We start from the raw sequence: 20,444 nt of genomic DNA, 5'->3' as shown, positions 1-20,444 counted from the left end.
CTGCCAGACGATGTGCCAAAATATGACCACTCCAGTGCCAGGGTTTTTGTAATTTTCACTCAAATTGCGGGATCCACAGAATATTGAGTTTTAGGACTACATAAACATTCAATGCAGCGTAAGACTTCTTTCACCACAAAAAAAAATAGTTCATTCCTAAGTTACATGAGTCTGGAGTTATCTGCATTGAAAGTGGAGGAGTCTGTACAAAAGGCAAATGCTGCCCCCTCGTGGGAGGGTAAACATTGACAGATGTGTGACCAGGTCTGATGCTTTATTGCCACCCCCTGCAAAACTACATTCGGGAATGGCAGTGAATGAGTACATGTGAATCATACACGTGCTAGATCTCATCCCAGCTGAATACGGACAAGATTCGGTGTGCACCCTGAACAAACTTACCCAGTGAGAACCTATGGAAGCTACCCTGCATATTTTGGGGATATGGGAATAACAGGTGCACTGGGGGGCAGACAGAACCAGAAAGGGCTGACAATGTGTTTTCTTTGATTTGATACTAGCTTTTCTGGGCTTATGGAGGGTCCCGCATGACCAATACACATTTACACCTGCACGCCATCTATTTAATGCAATGGTCAGGAAGTTCCACGGCAAATCATATTTTTGGTGGGCGAAACGAACAAATCTCCAAGGGACCTTATAGTGTCATTGAATCTCAATGTGTCTCATGGTTCCTTGAAGTGGAATTGTGTGCTCTGAAGGGAAAAAGAGAAGGTGGAAGCGCAAAGGTTGTCATGGCAGACTGAGCGGTATGAAGCGAGGCCGGCGTGTGATGCGATTGAGCGCCGAGCAGCTCATAATCATCCCTGTTCTCTCGCTTATTGCAATGCCTCTCAGGGCACCACCTCCCGTGACAAAACGGCAGCAAATCAGGGCACAGCAGTCAGTCACTCAAAAGCAATGCCGTGGCGTGCTGCACATATATGAAACAGACACTAAAACAACACGCACCTGATCTTGCCCTCCTGTGGCAGCTCATGCGGCGGATCGTTCGACAGCAGCCTTGAGTTTCCCTCCAGTGTGTACACACATGCGCATTCCTAGAATGAAATAAACACATACGCATGTACGCATACTTACGAGAAGTTTTGTTTTTATTTCTCACCTCGCTATATCACATAGTTTGAACAATAGTTTTTTTGTCTTCTTTTTTTGTGAGAGAGTTTTTACAGATATACATGCTAACTTTGGAGAAGAGTTACGTGCACCCCACGCTAGTAGTTATTGTTCCGAAAGGGCAGAAATATGCTGGAGTATTGTTGTCTACTTTTTGTATGGGTTCAATTTTTCTTAGTAGCAGTTTCAAGGTTTATAAATATTGTAGTCTAACTGCAGAATTTAGTAGAATAAATATACAGTGATACCTTGGCTTACGAACTTAATTGGTTCCCACAAAGTGTGTGAAATAAATTGTACTGGATAATAAAATAGTTTTATTTACCTTTTAAGATGATCGTTGATGGCTTGACGGAAAGGATAGCTTTTTGCATAATGTGTCTCAAGGAGCTCAGGGTTGTACATCTTAGAATTTGTGATATTGCAACAGCAACAGATGCAGGCAGACACACTAGAAACTTCATTAATAGCTGGTTCCCTTGCTTGTATGTTCTCTTCAAATTGTACAGATGGCTTGTGCGGGTTATTTGTGGAGCCTGATTGATGGGATATTTTAAGCTTGCAGTCTACACTCTGCCTTTGAACTATCAATAAAGTTGAAACAAGTCCAAATTTTACTGCATTTTCTATCCATTTTCTCACCATTTCATTTTGTTTATTGTTTTTTTTCACTTTTGTTTTTTGTTTCAAGCTCTGTCGTCTCCCTTTCGTGTGTGTGTGTGTTTCTGTTTCTGTAACTCCTCACCGCGCTCACTGCTGCGTGTGTCCTGCTGCATGTGTGTGCCCTCCCTCCTTTACCACGGATCTTGACCAATCACGTGCGGCTTTAACCGAAGACTGGGGGTGGGGAATAGAGGGGCAAAAATGCCGGCTGCCATTTCAGGAGCTCCAAGAACCGGCTTGTTCGCGAACGACACATTGTGGCGCTCTGTGCGTTTCCCGAAAAATAGTTTGTATGCCAATATTATATTCTCGTAAATTTAACATTCATAAGGCGAAAAGTTTGGAAGCTAAAGCGTTCGTAAACTGAGGTATCAGAGTTTGGTTGAACACAGGCTTTGTCACGTTTCAGTTTCCGACCAACGATAGGCCATGCAGGGCCCCACCTGTAGCTGCATAAGTGTTGTTGATTTTAATCAGTGGCAGTTAAAAGGACTCCCGGCACGACCATTCTGTGTCGGGTGATTGTTTGTTGTTCCCTGTCAGGTTTGTTTCGTCTTGTCATGTTTTACTCATGGTTTTGAGATTTTCTTCGTGCTGACTTTATTTAACACACCCTACTCCTCCCTCCTGTCTGCTTTTGTGGGATCCACGACTGCCAGCAACTTGCAAATCTCTGGCAAAAGTCTTTTCATTTTGTTTACAGTAGACCCATGGATCAGTGTGATTTGACAACCGCCTATTTACATAATAACAGATTTTATTGCCATTTTAAAACATATTTGTGTTGTTTCACTTAGATCTCCCACCACCAACACTTCTGCCATTTCGTTTTTTTTAATTATATGACTTTTTTCTCGTTGCCGTTTTAAATCCATTATATTGCGCTCAAATGTCAAATACCAATGTTTAATATTTTGCATAAACCAAACAAACCCTACTTGAAATAGTATCCATCACTCATCTTCCCCCCTCTCTCTCTCTCTCTCTCTCTCTCTCTCTCTCTCTCTCTCTCTCTCTCTCTCTCTCTCTCTCTCTCTCTCTCTCTCTCTCTCTCTCTCTCTCTCTCTCTCTCTCTCTCTCATTAATTGTTTTTTATCTATTTTGGTTATCCCCATTATAAAAAGGGCAGGGGCATGAACTCCCTCACTTAGAGAATACTCTAAACGTGTGTATGTGTGTGTGCATACCATGTGGGGAAGCAGTGCCTGGAGGCCATCTCGAAGGGCCACTCGCAACGAGCGCACATCAACAACGGCTGCCAGCTGCAGCAGAGCATCCTGTGGAAGGTGTCATATGTATAATTTAGTTTCTGTTTGGCTGCTCATTTCAAATAAACATTGGGATCTCCAAGTTGTCGTATCTTTGGGCGCTATATTTCATGTCCTTGAACCTCGGAAATGCGTAAACGGAAGCTGTAGTAGATACCGATTTTATGATGAAACAACATTTTGTATTTTCCAGTGCTGCTTGGCCATTGGTTGGTTAAAAAGCAAGAAACAGACAAACCAACCCATTTTGAAAACGAGGTTTCAAAGCTACAAACAAAACCTTTGCAGAGGCTGAGGAACACATCATCCTTCAGGCCTTTTTTTTAATCAAGAGAGAAGCCCCTCCACTTTTCCAATTTCTTCAATTTCTGAGTAAAGTGCGGATGAATTTGAATGAAAGCTTGATACAAAGGCGGGAGGTGAGTCTCTTGTACAATTCGGTGCTGGACCTTGGGATGGCTGAACATTGTTGTACTGGGGTTGTACAGCATGGAAACAATTTGAGAGGAGAGGGCCCCTTTTTGAGGTCTGTTTCAATTCAACTGCTTCAAGGTAAATGATGCTGTAACACAAGATGTTTCAACTGGACCTTGAGAAGTTTTGCATCAGCACCCTCTCCGCAATCTTTCACAAAAACCCGTGTCACAACTACAATTCAGATGTGGTACATACCGACCACGGTGATATTTGCCCACTTGGTGACATTTAGTTTAATCCCTTCCAATTCTTACGCGGCAACATTTTAGCGGAAGGGCATCTCAGTGGGGAATCTGATCAAAGCGTTGGGAAATAGCGGAAGAAATCTAAGATGCAGCTTTTATGCTGGGGTGGTGAATATAAATTAAAAAGATAAGCGCCATGTTCCAAATATTAACCGTCAGTGCCATATCATATTCAGCTTGTCGTGATAAACCTGGCAGTAACACACAACATCTTGTTTCTCTCTGGAATGCCTGCAAGACCTCTACCAAGTATGTTTTAACTTTGAAAACAACCTTGCACCCCCCCCCCCACCCTCTGTAACCTATTTTAATCTTGTCTGCCACTTATTCACTCTCAGAATTGTGATCTCTGCTCGGTAGGGTAGGTCAAAGTGTGATGCGAACAAGTGAAAACGCAGTCGCTGCCCACAATTATCTGTCACTGTGTGTGTGGGGGTGTGAGAGCGCGCACACAACCAATGGAGATACGCCTTGGTAAATGTCAAACTCTGGCTTTTGACCTTTCACAATCATTATTTCGCCCAATAAACCCCCACACATCTATTATATCAATCCTCCTTTCAATCTGCTTGTCACGCCTCATCAGTTCCACAATATTGTTGAACTGTCCAATAAATGAATAGGGCATTTCATTTTTGAAGGATTTATGGCATTTTAATGTCATACCGTGACCCATTTTCACAGCATATGACAAATAGCATAATAAGTCCCAATATACTTGAAAATAAAAATAGAACAACAAAATTAGATCAATTTAAATACAGGATATAGAAATAGGGGAGGTGCTTATTCACAATATAAATGTGTGAAAGATGCAATGAGGTAAAGGTGTGGGGATGTAGGTGAATGAAAATTGAAGTGGCTTGAATTGCACATGGTATTTACAAGGTCATTTTTTACTCCCACCGCTTCTCCCAAAAAATAATTTACTGTTCAAGGATAAAGTTTTCGCACAGCTGTGATGAATAGCCATAGGAAGTGAGGGGATTGAGGGGGGGGGGGGCACTGATATCAGGGCTACAGAGCATTGTTTGAGTTAAACAGACTAACAGCTTGCGGAAACAACTGCTCCAGATGCTTCGTAACCTCCTGCCTGAGGGGACGTGATGGAAGAGGGGTGTGCGAGGGGTGTGTTGGGTACTTGATGATGCAGAGAATCCCTCTTTCAGCATCTGTTCGCCAATGTTTCTGTGGTTATGGGGAGGCTATTCCCCACACTTTTCCAAACAGTCTTTTCAAGAGACTTCCTTTCTGCAGCCATGCCGTGCCTGAGTCACACTGCGATGCTGGTGCTGGGCACACGCTCTATCGTATTACAATGTCCTCAAGACTGACTATGGGCTATAGGCCGTGGCCGGTAATTTAGAGATGTGGTGGTAAAAGCCTATTTAGGTGCAGGGGAGGACTGTGCACACAGAGTACAGCATGTTTCTCCTCGTGTTAGCTAAAAATAAAACATCATAGACCAGCAGGATCTTGTTCTGTTTATGTGTGAGTCTTTCTGTCTTCAACAGCGACAACGGCAACATGCTAGTCTTACTGGTGTCGTTAGCAATATTCCCTCTAGGCAGTGCGTGTGAGCCAATGTGCACGCCTCTCAATCTGTCAGCGCACATGGTGACGGTTGTGTGCGCACACATTCCGTTTCCGACACTCATTCCTTCATTTGCACCCCAGTTTCATCTACAGACAGGGCACCACACAATTCCCACTTCCCACAGTTTCAGTCATGCGACTGAGTGTGAACACACAATAGCTCTGCTATAGTTGCAAAAGCAGCCAAGTTTCAAACATGCACACTGGACAAAACAAAGTCACTCAGCAACAGTAACTTGCTGTTGTTGCCCCGCTGGTAGCTGGTGACGCCAGCAAGAAAACAGCTCATCCCCTGCTATTACCAGAGTTTTGGGAAGCAAGATGCCAGGCCTGCTTGATGGCCGTGGTTCAGTTCATAGCAGGGGTTGCTCTGGGACCAAGCATTTGTCTGTTTGAATTTTGGGTGTTTCGATTTGCTTTTGTTGCTGGTGACGAGCAAGAATAGATTAGCGGCAAAGCACAACAAATTAATGCATGTCTATGCTGTTTATTGACATTCGAGTGAAAACCTAGCAGCATGTTGTTAGGTAATTTATTAGGATGTCCCACCTTGGACGAATCCAACAGTTCTGGGCCTAACAATGTACATCAATTTGACATGGTTAACACAAGACGGGGTGCTTTAGAAATGCCTATGTGGACTGTAGGGAGCTAATGGTGTCATGAAACCCCTGTAGTGCTTTGATAACATTAGCAAGAGCATGAATTTTGTAAAAATCAGTGATGTACAACAGTGTGCCAGGCAAATATTGGCCAGCATCTATTAGTCAAATGCCGCATTTCTTCAGATCAATGGTTCCCTCGACGCCCACTGTCGGTCCATCAACCTTTGTTGATGTAGTAATGAAGTTTACCCCTGCGTTTGTACTCCAACTGGGAGTCATCGTCCACTTGATACAGCAGTAGACCATCAATCCAGATGGAATGTCATTTAGGGATGCCTACATAAAATGCCAACAAAGCACAGAACAATTCCTCATGAGCCTCAGGTGAAGTACTGGTAAATCAATTTCCAAGTCCAGTGAGCAAACCTTGGCTAAGAAGGGTGATGGTCTCAATGGCTTGTTAGCTTGTAGCTTTGCTAGTATCTGACACATTCACCGTGATTATTATTTTTTTGTTACTACGAGTGAAGCTTTCAGTTGCAGGCCACATAACACCAGTGTTGTGTACTATTTGGTTTGTAGGAGCTGCAGTCTATCAAACATTTTAAACAGTAGATTAAATAAGTGTCATTGAACTCTCTCTAAATTGGCATAGGTCAGGCAAGATGTACACATGCATTCTTTGTGTTGTTTTGGGGTTTGAAGTCATTGCGAAGCGCCTTGATCCTGGGATCTTGAGAAGCCTTTACACTACGACGAACATCTTGATTATGCAATGTTGACCTTTGCCTTTATTTTGTGTTGTGATTTCAAAAGATCTGTGACACACTTAACATGGAGGACACGGTCACATGCACATTAGTGCAAACGGATGTGTCAGTTTTCAAAATGGAAATGGAAAAAGACATCATTTCATTATGGTAACAAGATTATTTTTATTCCTCATGCCATTTCATCTTGAATTAATTTGGGGAAAGCTTTTAACGGAATTGAAAATGGCATAACAACACTCGGATCCCACACTAACATGATTATGATAATGGTGCATTGGCATTATTGTATTTATTGACCATGTTATCTTTCAAATGTACAGGACTTTTTGACAATTTTGCTTCTGTGTGAGTGTGATAACCCCACAATCTAAAAGTGAACTAATCATGGGCATACAAACATATGAAGTTACTTGTTGCCTTTATCTTATTTCCCATGAAATCGCCCCATGCCATCAGTTTTCCTTGTATGTCTCCTCTCATCTCTGAATGTATGTATTTATGTCTTTAATTATGTATATATTTATGTATTTATTCGTGTTTATTTATCTATCTATCTATCTATCTATCTATCTATCTATCTATCTATCTATCTATCTATCTATCTATCTATCTATCTATCTATCTATCTATCTATCTATCTATCTATCTATCCATCCATTTATTTATTTATATCACTGGCATTTTTCATCTCACAAAGAGGTCTGACATTTTGGATGGGACCAGTAATGAGCACAACTAAAGAGATCCCTCTTATGATAGTCCACACCTACTTTATAAGAGCTCACTGAGAATGTGAGAATGCAGAAGTCAGCACGCAATGTAGAAAGGAAATGATAGTACATATACTGTATGATTTCAGCGACAATAAGATGTATAAGCAGAGAAGAACGCTGCCTTTACTCTTTTCTCTGAAGTGCTATCATGTCATGTCAAAGTTAATGAAAAATGAGGTAGACATCTGGAGCAGATCTGTGGGGACAGATCTCTGAAAAGTTTAATCAAGTCTACACAGGGAACACACAAGTGGGCGCCATGAAGCCAAAAAAGCTGTGTGTAATGTCAATATCATTTCACTCTGCGAAAGTGTAGTAATGTTATATTTGTGCAGGAGTTTGATATTTTCCACGGTACCAATCGGTGTCTCAGTTGATTTTACTCTAAATGTTATTTGATAATCTATGGGTGAGTAGTTGTTGGTCTATGTTTGCCTGGCAATTGGTTGCCGATCAATCCTGAGTTCACTTGTCAAGCAAAATCAACACTTGGGCTGCAGTTTACCGTCATCACCCTCATTAGGATACGCAGTATCAAGAATGGCTGGATACATTTCTACAATAAACCTGAAGAATATGCCTCTGACACCTCATCGCAATGCCTTTTGACAAGGCTAGTCCAATTTGTTAGCTTCCAGATCCTGTCAAGAGACAGGTGGTGACATCCAAATGACACACATCAGAACCGTATCTAATGTAGAGTGACTGGAGGGACCTGGTAGTGATGCAATGGGTCCTGGTTGTTATTCCAACAGAGCTGGGTCTCCAGTAGCATCACTAACATACTGGAGACACATGCACTGTAGAATACAGCCAAGCCATGAAGACAGGCCCCGGTATGCTTGCCGATAAATATGTTTTCTCAGAATAATTCAAGACATTTGAGATTTATCCATCCATCGATCCATTATCTAAAGTGGTTTTCCTCACAAGGGTCACAGGCTTGCTGGAGCCAATCCCAGCTGTCTTCGGGCAGGCAGTAGTAAACCATGAACTGGTTGCCATCCAATCAGAGGACAAACAAATATAAACCAATATTTACACTGACAGTCACAACTAGAGACAATTTAGGGTGTTCCAATAATCTACCAGCCATGTTTGTGGAATGTGAGAGGAAACCAGAATACCCATAGAAAACCCACACAGACACGGGAAGCACAGGAAAGCTGGAATGGGAATTAAACCCGATACACCTGCACTGTCAGGCAGATGTGCTACCCAGTCAATCATTGTGTCGCTTCAGATTCCTCCATTTGAAAAAAAACTTGTGCCACAGAAAAACGTTATTGCATCGCATTACATCGGACAAATATAAGTCAAGATGTGATTTTTCCGACAAAGGAGAAGATCATCTGCCTCATTTTAAAGGCCTTAATCTCATGTGGAGACAAACAGAGAGAAGACACTGTCTGGCTTCATCCCTTAGATACTTTTAATTACAAAAGAGAGAGAGAGAGAGAGAGAGAGAGAGAGAGAGAGAGAGAGAGAGAGAGAGAGAGAGAGAGAGAGAGAGAGAGAGAGAGAGAGAGAGAGAGAGACAGACAGACAGACAGACAGACAGACAGAGAGAGAGAGAGAGATTAAATGAGCTACATGACAACCAATAATTGCACAAGCCACTAATTGCATTTTCAATTGTGCTTGTCCCCATTTGGTTCAAGGGTGAGCTGGAGTCTATCAACTCACGGTGAGTAAGGGGCAAACCACACAGGACCATATAAACAGAGAGACACAGTAGAGTTAATACTGGGGAAAACATATTCATAAGAAAAATAAGCATTGAAAATGGTCGTCATCATGTCTTTCAGATTAAAAATGCTGAAATACGATGCATCTCTGGGGGAAAAAGGAGGTGTTTTATCTAACTGCTCCAGCCCATTCAGATCAAGAATTAAGAGTACATGCAATTTAATTTTAATTATCTGTCACAAAGTCAATTCAGGAATCAAAACTCAGGGTGATATTAGTACCGACCTATGCAATTTTTGAACTATTTCTGGAGGTGGGCTATGATAGGAGCAGGTGACATTGTTGAAAAAACAAATGTTGTTAAAGTTGTTAAACTGAGACAGCGAATGTCATCTCTAAATGTTTTACTTTACACTGATTTCAAGAGGAAGCAGGTCAAGGTAAAATAAGCAAAATGCAATATTTTTTTTTCAAAAATATAAAATGTCACATTTTTTTATACACAGAGTTTCCGGTGTTGCCAATGGACTAAAAAAATATCCCACATGTTTGAATAAACATGAGCGACAATTAAGGAAAGTTACGCGCCGTTTCAATCCAACATAGCACACTTCCAAAATGCATCACTACTTTTGCTGCCATCTCATACAGTCGCGCCTCTTTAGATTTGTTGACGAGTGTGAATTTAATGTGAGCAAAGTAATCCGTCCCATTGCTGACGCATAAAGACACGTGTCATGTTTCATTAGGCTCCTTGAACGAACATCCCTTTGTACGATGTGACTCCTGCACTCTCATTAAATTCGCACCTAGTCACCGTTCATGTGATGCGGCACTAACATTTCCATGGTGGCGCCGTTACAACCAAGTAAATTATTGCTATCGCTTATGACATTCATCCAGTTGGTCATGACGCCCTTTTACATTCATTCTTAGAGGTGAATCGTGTTGAACTACACCAGAGGGACGAAAGCATTGAGACAACCGCTTAACCAATTATTGCGTACTTCACTTCTTGAGTGGCACACGCTAGCATACATAGTCTCTCTCTCAGACACAAGCACACACACACACGCACACGCACGAGCACACACGCACGCACACACACACACACACACACACACACACACACACACACACACACACACACGCACGCACGCACACACACACACACACACACGCACGCACGCACACACACACACACACACACACACACACACACACACACGCGCACGCACACACGCGCACACGCGCACACGCACACACGCGCACAGGCGCACGCGCGCACACGCACACGCACACACGCACACGCGCACACACACACACACACACACACACACACACACACACACACACACACACACACACACACACACACACACACACACACACACACACACACACACACACAAAAGTCAAAGAAACAAACTGTGTTCCGACCGCTCTTTGTATGCATTGTGTAGGCTGCTTACGATGTTGATCACAAAGGAAGAAATAGGCTCACTTGGGCCCAATGAGGGGACAAGATTCATGTGATTGTAGTCAAACGCCAATTTTAAAACTTGTGACTTCCTTGGCTAAGACTTATACAAGAAAGGATAGAAACCAGATATTCTAAGCATAGCAAAATAAAAATGTCAACTGTATACTGTAAATGTGTAAAACCGTTTCATAAAAAAAACTGTACATAGTGCAAGTATCAAGAAAGACATATTGATATATGTAGCTTTATTGCATCAACCCATATTTACAAGTTTTCCACATGTGATTATTGAGAATTGCAAACATTCGATTTATGAATAATCATATATTTTTGTAGAAACATAAGTAGTATTCTCTCCAGTTGTACATGTACCTATATTTATAGAGCATATATTTTATTAAATGTTCATTATTCAGTATTGAATACATGTTACTTATACAAGCCTTAAACATACTTATATAAGCCTTAAACATACGTTCCATACAATATATAGCACTGCATCAACTTACGAACGAATTCACCGAACGAATTCACCGTACGAACGACCGTTCGGAACATATCTCCATTGGAAGTTGGCAAGTGTCTGTATTTGTTGACGACACAATAATTCTTGCTATGGTGCCATGAACTACAAAGCATAGTGTCTCATTTCAACGTGTATGATTATCATCATTTGTCACAAATGAGATGACCTCAACTCAAATGTTGACAATCGCCAATTAGAGTTGACCAAATATCACAACGGTGCACACATGACCTTGTGAAAAGTAAATGATTGGAGCCTTTGTTTGAGAAAATGCTAGGGTGCTCTTAGACAGCCCTTAAAAAAAACCAAGCAGGATGAACCTCAGAGTCAGAGGAAGGAGGACATGGGGGGTGACTCATCGCCACCAATTCAGACAGGTAGGGTACAATAATAGTCTCCACTGTTCAGGTTTGCAATGTTTCTCCTTTTCAGGTTCCAATGATTCATGCGCCATCTTTTTTCGTTTGTCTGTATACACATTCTATTCACTCCGAGTCTTAACACTCTCTGTCTCAGTGTCACTTGTCACTCTACAGAGTCATCTCCTACATCTTATTCCCTCACTTTCTTTCTTGGCTGCCCGTGTTTGACAACCTCACTCTCATCTTTTGGTTATTGTTTGGCTTTTAATCACACTATTTTGTTCAGGACCTGACATCCACATACTCTCACCGTTCACTTAGTTCCAATTCACTTTCGGCTCACCCTTCATCGCCCTCCTTCTCTACTGTTTCTTTACACTCTGTGTATTTGTACACAGTATTCAAAGAGAGAGGCAGAGTTGAAGATGTTGAGGTTGAGGTTTTCTTTGGGAGTGACCAGGTTGGATAGGATCAGGAATGGGTACATTAGAGGGACAACTCATATTAGAGGCTTTGGAGAGAAAGTCAGAGAGGCCAGACCGAGACGGTTTGGACATGTCCAGAGGAGAGAGAGTGACTATATAGGGAGAAGGATACTGAGCCTTGAACTGCCAGGCAGGAGACCGAAGAGGAGGTTTATGGATGTGGTCAAAGAGGACATGAAGGTAGCTGGTGTGAGAGAAGTGGATGCACAAAACCGGGATGGATGGAGGACATTGATTCGCTGTGGCGACCCCTGAGGGGAAAAGCCGAAAGGAAAAGAAGAAGATTCAAAGAGAGAGGTTCATTTATGAGCACAGTTATTGCATGATCAAAAAAATGTCAAGGTTTTCTGAAGCCTCCAACCACAAATGCTGCTGCCCTGGAAACTGATGGCAGAAGTGGAGAAGTGGATCTCCATGGTTACAGATTTCACAGTTGGTTCTGAATGATGTGCTTGTTCTTGTTAAATACAACTTTGTCACCTTTGTTTCTGACCTGAGTTGGTCTCTTATTGTTCGTGTGCTTGTGTGTGTGTGTATGTGTGCGTGCGTGCGTACGTGCATGTAACAGCGTGTGCACTCTGCCATTGTTTAGAGGTAGAGAACATTTCCTGTTGAAAATTCCAGAAGGGACTCCCTGCTGAGCACTTCCATGTTTATCTTTTCTCTTCAGGAAAACACACACGAACGCATGCACAAATGCACAGAAATACAATCTGGCATCAAAGACACCTTTTGACCTTTCACCCGTGCCATGAGTCAGTGTGTGCGTCCGCATGGGGTCATTTCCTGTCCGCCAACGTCATTCACACACTTTCTATGACTTGTTCTTTTCCCTTTTAAACCCGAGGGCCGTACTGCAACATAAATACTCTCTAGAATTAATTAAAAATTGGAAAACCGAAGGCAATTCCTTTAGTGTTACATGCATTATTATTTGATGGCAAAAGATGATATGACAAGAGATAAATAGTTCATCTTTGCATTCCAGGGCGAACTCTTCCAAGACTTTTGGAGTGTATGCTACAGCTACAACTTTATATTTGACAGTTACAGAAAAGGTCCCATAGTCTTGCCAGAGAAAGTCATGACGTTGAATCCCTGTTACATCACCCAAGGTTAGCTGTTTCATTTGGCAACGGGTAGAACTCACAAGCGTAATTATCACCCGATAGCTAGGATATAATGTGGAACATGCCCAAGCAGAGTAATTGCATGCTGGCAGGATGAATTTATTAACTCAATTGAGCTTATTTTTCAGACAGAACCATCGTAGAACAAAAACTGTTGGACCAAAATAAAAATTAAACATTCGGTTGCCAGTAAAGTCCTTTGAGATGTTGGCCACCTTTGTGTCTTTGACACAGAAGACTGAAATGTGTGTGATTATACCAGGGACACCTTTGTAACTTTCTTTTTTCTTCTCTGTGCATGCTGTTTCTGTGCTCCAGGGCAAAGACAATCAGCCCCGTTTCGAAATTGCCTGCAGGGGCGACTGACTGTGGGTTCACCCTGCACCTTTTTATTCGTTCTGTGATGAAGATTGTAACTGACATGAATAGTCGATCGAATCAAAATTGTCCATTCAATTTTGGTTATTGTTTTTTTTTTTATACGGGCAGCTGGAATCAAATCCTGCACCTTTGCACTGTGAGGCAGGTGTGCTAACCTTCAGCAGATTGCATTGATCAGTGCGCGAGAAAAGGAAAAAGTTAGCAGAGAACAACTTGTGGATGGTTCTACATGACAACGCGTCTGTTCTGAGCAGGGCGAGAAAAACATGACCAAAATGAAGAAAGCTCCTCCTCCCTGTTCACTCAACCCTGCTCTGTAGTGTTATTTTTCAGTTTGGCAAGGCCAAGTACATTTGTAAGGGTAACCATTTTGAACATGTCGACAAAACAAATAAGGACCCTACTGGATTTAAAAAAACTTTTTGTTGATGCAGTGTTTCCACTTATAAATCAGAAATAACAAATTCTGCCGACAAATGTCATAAATGATTTTGTTCCCCCAGTACCACAATGCAGTTTAAAATAAGAACAGATGAGTCTTCCGCCAATTATGCAAAACAGCATTCTAATTTCTCATAGCCCAAGTCGTTGTTGGCTATGAAAGCGAAATCAGGAGGAAAAGAAAAAAAAGTTCATGCTTGGGGAAGATAAAAATTAAAATCAACGCAAGCAAGCAAGAGGAGGGGAAATGGAGACCTATTCCGACAAACACTAAGTGTGTTGACAACAGGGCACCAGGCACTCAATCATCACTGACCCCGACGGTCACACGTTCACACACGCATGTACAAACACACATAGACGATCCAAACGGCGTGACTGTTGTGTAGGTGCTGCCAGGGGTTATTTGTCTGACTAAAATATTCTTGTGCTGTAGTACAATTACTGCTAAAGTGCTCACTCATTCATACATAGAAACCATACACAAATTTATATCTCGTCATTTGTGAGGACCTTGACTGACAGAACCTAAACAGTAATTTGTAATGAATCATCTAATGCAACCAAGGGTCCTCAACGTCATTATTCACAGACATTGAGACATATTTAGGACGTATATTCATGCACTGCTCAAGTGTACTTCACTGATTGGACGAGACGTGATTGATGGAGAGGTTATTGATGGATGGCCGCACTTTCATTAAGAAAGCGGCGTGGCTCCAGAAAACCAAAAGGATCATCCTTTCAGTTGAGCGCTGCATCCTTGAGAAATGTAAAATTCAAAATCCCACTTTATTGTTCAGGTTTTCTTTTTTCTGCCCTCCCAAAAGTAAAAGATTATTATAATTAACTCATTCACTGCCAGATGATGTGCAAAAATATGTCCACTCAATAGCCAGGGTTTTTGTCATTGTCACTTGAATTCCAGGACCCACCGAATATTGAGTTTTAGGACCACATAAACATTCAATGCAGCATTAGGAACCTTAGACTCTCTTCTTTCATCAGAAAAAAGAGTTAATTCCTAAGTCATATGGGTCTGGAGTTATCTGAGCTTGAAATAGGGGTGGCTGTCCAAAATACAATACAATACATCTATGTTGGTTTATCTTGCGCTTTCACAACAGCTAAACCTGGAACAAAGACCTAACATGGAAAAAAGGAAAATGCTGCACCCTTGTGGAAAATAAAAACACAGCCAAAGGCCATGGCCAGCGCTTTATCGGTACCCAAGCGTGAAAAAGCAAAACCAGAATAAATTCGTGAATGGCAGTGAATGAGTTCCAGTGAGACCTCAACTTACTAACACCTTATATTACAAACTTGTCATCTTCCGAACGTCAAATTTATGAAAAGTAAAACTTATAATAAGCACTATTTTCATAATACACACCCACCACGGCTGGTCCATCAAGCTCCAGCCGGCACTACTTTCCACACCCCCTCATTGAATGCACACGTCGATCGCCTACTTGGAGCTTTTTGCTGATAATTTTACTATGATGGCACCGAAAAAAAACACCACAGGCTCGTGTTCAGCCCAAGAAGACACAAAGTCGCTTAGAAGAACGAGATAATTGAAAAACATGTGTGTGTTTGTGTGATTTAGTGGCCGAGCACGGCTATGCTAAGTCAACCATTGCTACCATTCTCCGGAACAGAAAAGCCATCAAAGGTGCGTCTGATGCAAAAGGTGTTTCCGTGCTTTCAAAGCGACGGTCTCGGGCAATCGAAGAAGTTGAAAAACTTCTGTTAATTTGGATTAACGGAAAGCAGCTATCTGGCGACAGCGTGAGTAAAGCTATTTTATGCGAGAAAGCACGGCTAATTCACGCCGATATCGCCATGCGCCAACCTGGAAGTTCGGCGCTTATTGAGGATTTTAAAGCCAGTAACTGATGGTTCGAGAACATCTGAGGAGGAGATGGCTGCAGCATCAAGTGAGCTCATAAAGGCAATGTTGGCAAAGTGTACAGGCTTTTACCGAACAGTTCCATTCAGAAAAGACTGTGGCTATGACAATCATCAACATGATGAACAATAATGTGATGCCTCAGCTTCGTAAGACCTTACAAGTCAGAAAGCAACAGGTGTCAATTAAGAGGTTTTTAATCAGCAAAAATGATGAGGAGTCTCCAAAGAAAAAAGAAGAGAAGCCACACCAGAGGTTAAGTTACCAACAGTCCTTATGGAAGGTGACTCTCCTTCCATAAGCCATCAACGACCATCAAAAAGGTAAATAAAACTTTATTTTACAGCAGTTTATTTCTTTAATTACAGTCCTCATGTAATGTGCATCTCTTTCCAAACAGCAATTCCCTTTGACCTCCAACACCATTCCATCAAGCCATCAATGACCATCACAAATGTAAATAAAGTGACTTTATGATACAATGCAGTGTTTTCTTTCATTACAATACAATAGCACATTTATTATACATAGAATAAGGTATGTTGTGTGTAGTTTTAAGGCTTATTTAGTTGAAAAGTATATTTATGGAAAGGCGGGAACGGATTATTCCCATTTTAATTGTTTCCTATGGGAATTTTTTTGGGAGATACACACTTTTCGCCTTACTACCAATTAAGTTTGTAAGTTGATGTCTCACTGTATTTATAGGAAGATTAATTATAATGGCAAAGACACACAAAAATAAAATAATGTTGTATATGTTCGATATGTCTTATCGGCGTATTCCAGAGGTCTGCTTTGAATTTGAAACTCACAACATCCACAGTGGGAATGCGACATTACTTTCAAATTGAATTCAAAACAGCCGCGCACAATTATTCTGTCAACAATTGACAAGTAGGCCTCAGAGATCAACACGTTGTGCAAAAGAGGTGCCGCTGCATCCGTTTTCAAGCATTGACAACCTTGTAAATGGCGGAAGGATGTCTACACTGTATGTATGTATGAAAGAGACGGTTACATTATTGAAACGTGTGCCGTGAAATGAAATCCATCAACAACTTATCAGCATGAGGAAGATATTTGTTTTCTCTTACATAACATCGACCGACAAGCCCAGAGAACGAACCTGAACTCTGTTATCAGCAATGCCCTTAACCTGTGTCGAAACGAACCTCCCACTGTAATGACATGTTTGCTCTGTGCCATTTACGTGGGTCTTTGAAAACGTTGCTAGAAAACAAAATGTTTTAAAACAATTTCCAGTTGAATAGATTGAGTAGAAACTTTGTTTGCATACATGTCGCCATCATTGTTTATGCCGGAAGGCATTCTGGGTCATGACGTGACATGGTTACAGGCTGTTGTCACTTGTGGGCCGGCAATGCATCTGGCTTGAACTGTTGTACAGTATGTACGTATGTACTTATGTATGTATGTACTCATGTATGTATGTACTTACGTATGTGTGTATGTATTTATGTATGTATGTACCCATGTGTGTATGTACTTATGTGTGTATGTACTTATGTGTGTATGTACTTCTGTATGTATGTACTTATGTCTGTATGGCAGTGGGCAGGTCTGTTTGATCTGTGATGGGGTTCGGCGTCCCAGCCACCACGAGTCTCCCTGTCTAAGTGAGCATGCCACATAGACAGTAGGTTATTGTAGGGCTTGTCTACCGACATGTCAAGCCTGGACCCAGCAGATTGTGTGCAGGAAACCACTAGACTGGTTCAACGGGCATGAAGGTGGGCCCCGGCAAAGCTTTGTGGAGCGTAAGTAGGGCACAGTGAGACACGTATAACACTGTGGTCATCCACTGCATCCCGACCCATCCCCAGTCGTCTTGACTCTGTCTTGCCATTGAATTCAGATGGGCTGGGACGAGAGAGTGAGGCAGACGACATTGCGCAACTCTCCTTCACTTTAATCAAACTCACGCGCAAGTCATCTTCACCACCCCCCATTCCAGTGAAGATGGTCATCTCTTGCCAAAGAGGACGAACACACTTATGTTTGTATGTACTTATGTACGTACTTATGTAGGTACGTACGTATGTTGGTACATACGTACATATGTTGGTACGTACGTACGTTTGTAGGTACGTACGTATGTATGTAGGTACGTATGTATGTAGGTACGGTATGTAGGTACGTATGTACGTATGCAGGTACGTACGTATGCAGGTACATACGTATGCAGGTACGTACATATGCACGTACCTGCATTATGTACGTACGTACCCAAAAATGTACATACCCAGAAACCTACATACGTAACTAGAAACCTACATAGGTACCCAGACACGTACATATGTACCCAGAAACGTACGTCCATGCGTACGTACTTGCGTGTGTGCGCGCGTGCATGCATGCATGCGTGTATGTATGTATGTATGTATGTATGTATGTATGTATGTATGTATGTATGTATGTATGTATGTATGTATGTATGTATGTATGTTTGTGCATGCGTGTCTGCATGTACAGTATGTATGTACATATGTACTTTTGTATGTATATATGTACTTATGTACGCATGTACGCATGCATGTGTGTACGCATGCATGCATGTATGTATGTATGTACTGTATGTACGTTATTTTAAAACACGTTTGTCGTGATGATCAGGGTTCCTTCGAACACCAGTATGTTGGCTGCGATGTGTGTTTTCCTCCACAGTCATGTTTGAACGATGCAAATCTGAAGGGACACTGTTTGCTTGATGTGCAACGGCATAAATGTTTAGTGTCAAAGGTGTACATGACACAAGCAATCTACACCCTGCGCACTAAGCTTCTAAAGCACTGAATACACACAAGGATAAGCTGTTGTCATCCTACTTAACACAAATGTGAATATCTCATTTTATACACCAACTCAAGCCACTCTCAATGAAAAAGAAACAGAGTACAGGGCGAAACAAATTGTTGACAGTGCAGACACACACACGCACACGCACACACACACACACGCGCACACGCACACACACACACACACACACACACACACACACACACGCACACACACACACACACACACGCACACACACAAACAATCTTAACCCTGGCTGCCATCAATTCCCAAATAACATTGAGTGAGTGCATTATGTGGTAGCTGCAAAAAGCTGTGAAAGAGAAACTGAGAAGAAAAGACGTGTAATTTGTATCGAGGAGCGACAAATATATTTTTGCGCCTCTAAATTATTTATTTACTATGAGACCAGGCTGCGTTCACTTGATTTTCATAGATGATACACTGAGAAAAAAAGTACTTGATTTTCTGTCGCACATGATGAATTTATATATGATATATATTTCATTTGTTTATTTTTTCGGAAAACACATTGCGTATGCCGACGCATGTGCAACTGCTGTACGTTACATGTTTGAATTATGTATATCTAATGGATTTTTTTCCTTCCAAAATCTACCCTTTCACAGCTCCCAAACTGTAATACCTGTGATTTCTCACTATTGCAGAATCAAATCCTCACGTTCATGTTTGGATGAGATTTCTAAATGTGCAGTCATTACTTAAATAACATAATTTTCTGGGAAAGGATTAATCATTAATTCCGTGAATCTAAGTAATTTTGCTAAAGAGTATAAGAGTATAGCTGGCAACGCTCTCTCCAGGCCAGCTGGTATATGATGGCGCAACCATGGCAACAGATGAAAAGCCATCAGAGCCCAAATGTCTTGCTAACAAATTGGTCGTCACGGCTGTCTCTGTGTTCACAACCCTTTATTCAAATTGGAATCTTTGTTCCGTGCTATCAACCAATTCGTCCATTCATAATGCACATCTATCCCAGTGAGTGTATGTAATTGTCTCTTACCTGACAGAAACAACAGCAAAAGGGAATACAGTCGTTATTCAAAGAAGCACACTCTGAGCACCCTAATCTTTGCTGTCAAGTGCAAAATGACCGTCGTGATATTCAAGCATCTTTCATGTTCATTCTGCTCTATGCACACCTTGGATGCCTTGCATCTTCTGCACAGTGAAGGCTTGAATAAGTGGTGGCCTTCTCTCTAATAGGACTTATTCTTGCGTTTGTTATTTGGGACTTGCTGGGTGAACCTGGGACTTAAGCGATAGTATTTCAGACCATGTCATGTGCAAATGTGGTTTGACCCTCAATAAAGGTTGTTGGGTGTTTTTATCCTTGAATTTTGAGGAAAGGAACAATTCCTTGACTCCTTGAGAACTCAAATTTAAATATAATAATAATTAAAAGTTGCGATGGTACATTGTGGGGGTCGTTCCAAAGCCCTTCAGTCCATTTTTCGAATAACTACTAATAACTAAACTAATAATAAATAAGTAAAATGCACAATGTCTTAGTGGAAAAAAGATACTGTCCATATTTTTTCAAGTCAAAATAACAGGACAGTAAAAAAATATCCTTTTAAAATAGCGGGGCAGTGCCCCCTGGTGGGGGGGGGGGGTATTATACCAGGAACGTGTATATACAGGTAACATCCGA

At 41.6% G+C, this 20,444-nt stretch overlaps 1 protein-coding gene across 3 annotated transcripts in view; it reads right to left on the bottom strand.

Moving 5' to 3' along the window:
* Window positions 1-20,444, bottom strand: part of pde2a (phosphodiesterase 2A) — a 125,215-nt gene that overhangs the window by 28,073 nt on the left and 76,698 nt on the right. For all 3 annotated transcript variants that reach the window (XM_089013519.1, XM_089013518.1, XM_089013520.1), the window contains 2 exons: window positions 2,988-3,077; window positions 973-1,061 (listed from right to left, as the gene is read on the bottom strand). In XM_089013519.1, the coding sequence (XP_088869645.1) occupies window positions 973-1,061; window positions 2,988-3,077 (179 nt within the window). The remainder of the gene's footprint in view (window positions 1-972; window positions 1,062-2,987; window positions 3,078-20,444) is intronic.

This window comes from Hippocampus bargibanti, linkage group LG14 (assembly GCF_051943395.1).
Source record: "Hippocampus bargibanti isolate YZ-2025 linkage group LG14, ASM5194339v1, whole genome shotgun sequence".
Lineage (NCBI taxonomy): Eukaryota > Metazoa > Chordata > Actinopteri > Syngnathiformes > Syngnathidae > Hippocampus > Hippocampus bargibanti.
The sequence above is the reverse complement of the archived record's forward strand: the minus strand, read 5'-3'. Positions and strand labels throughout refer to the sequence as shown.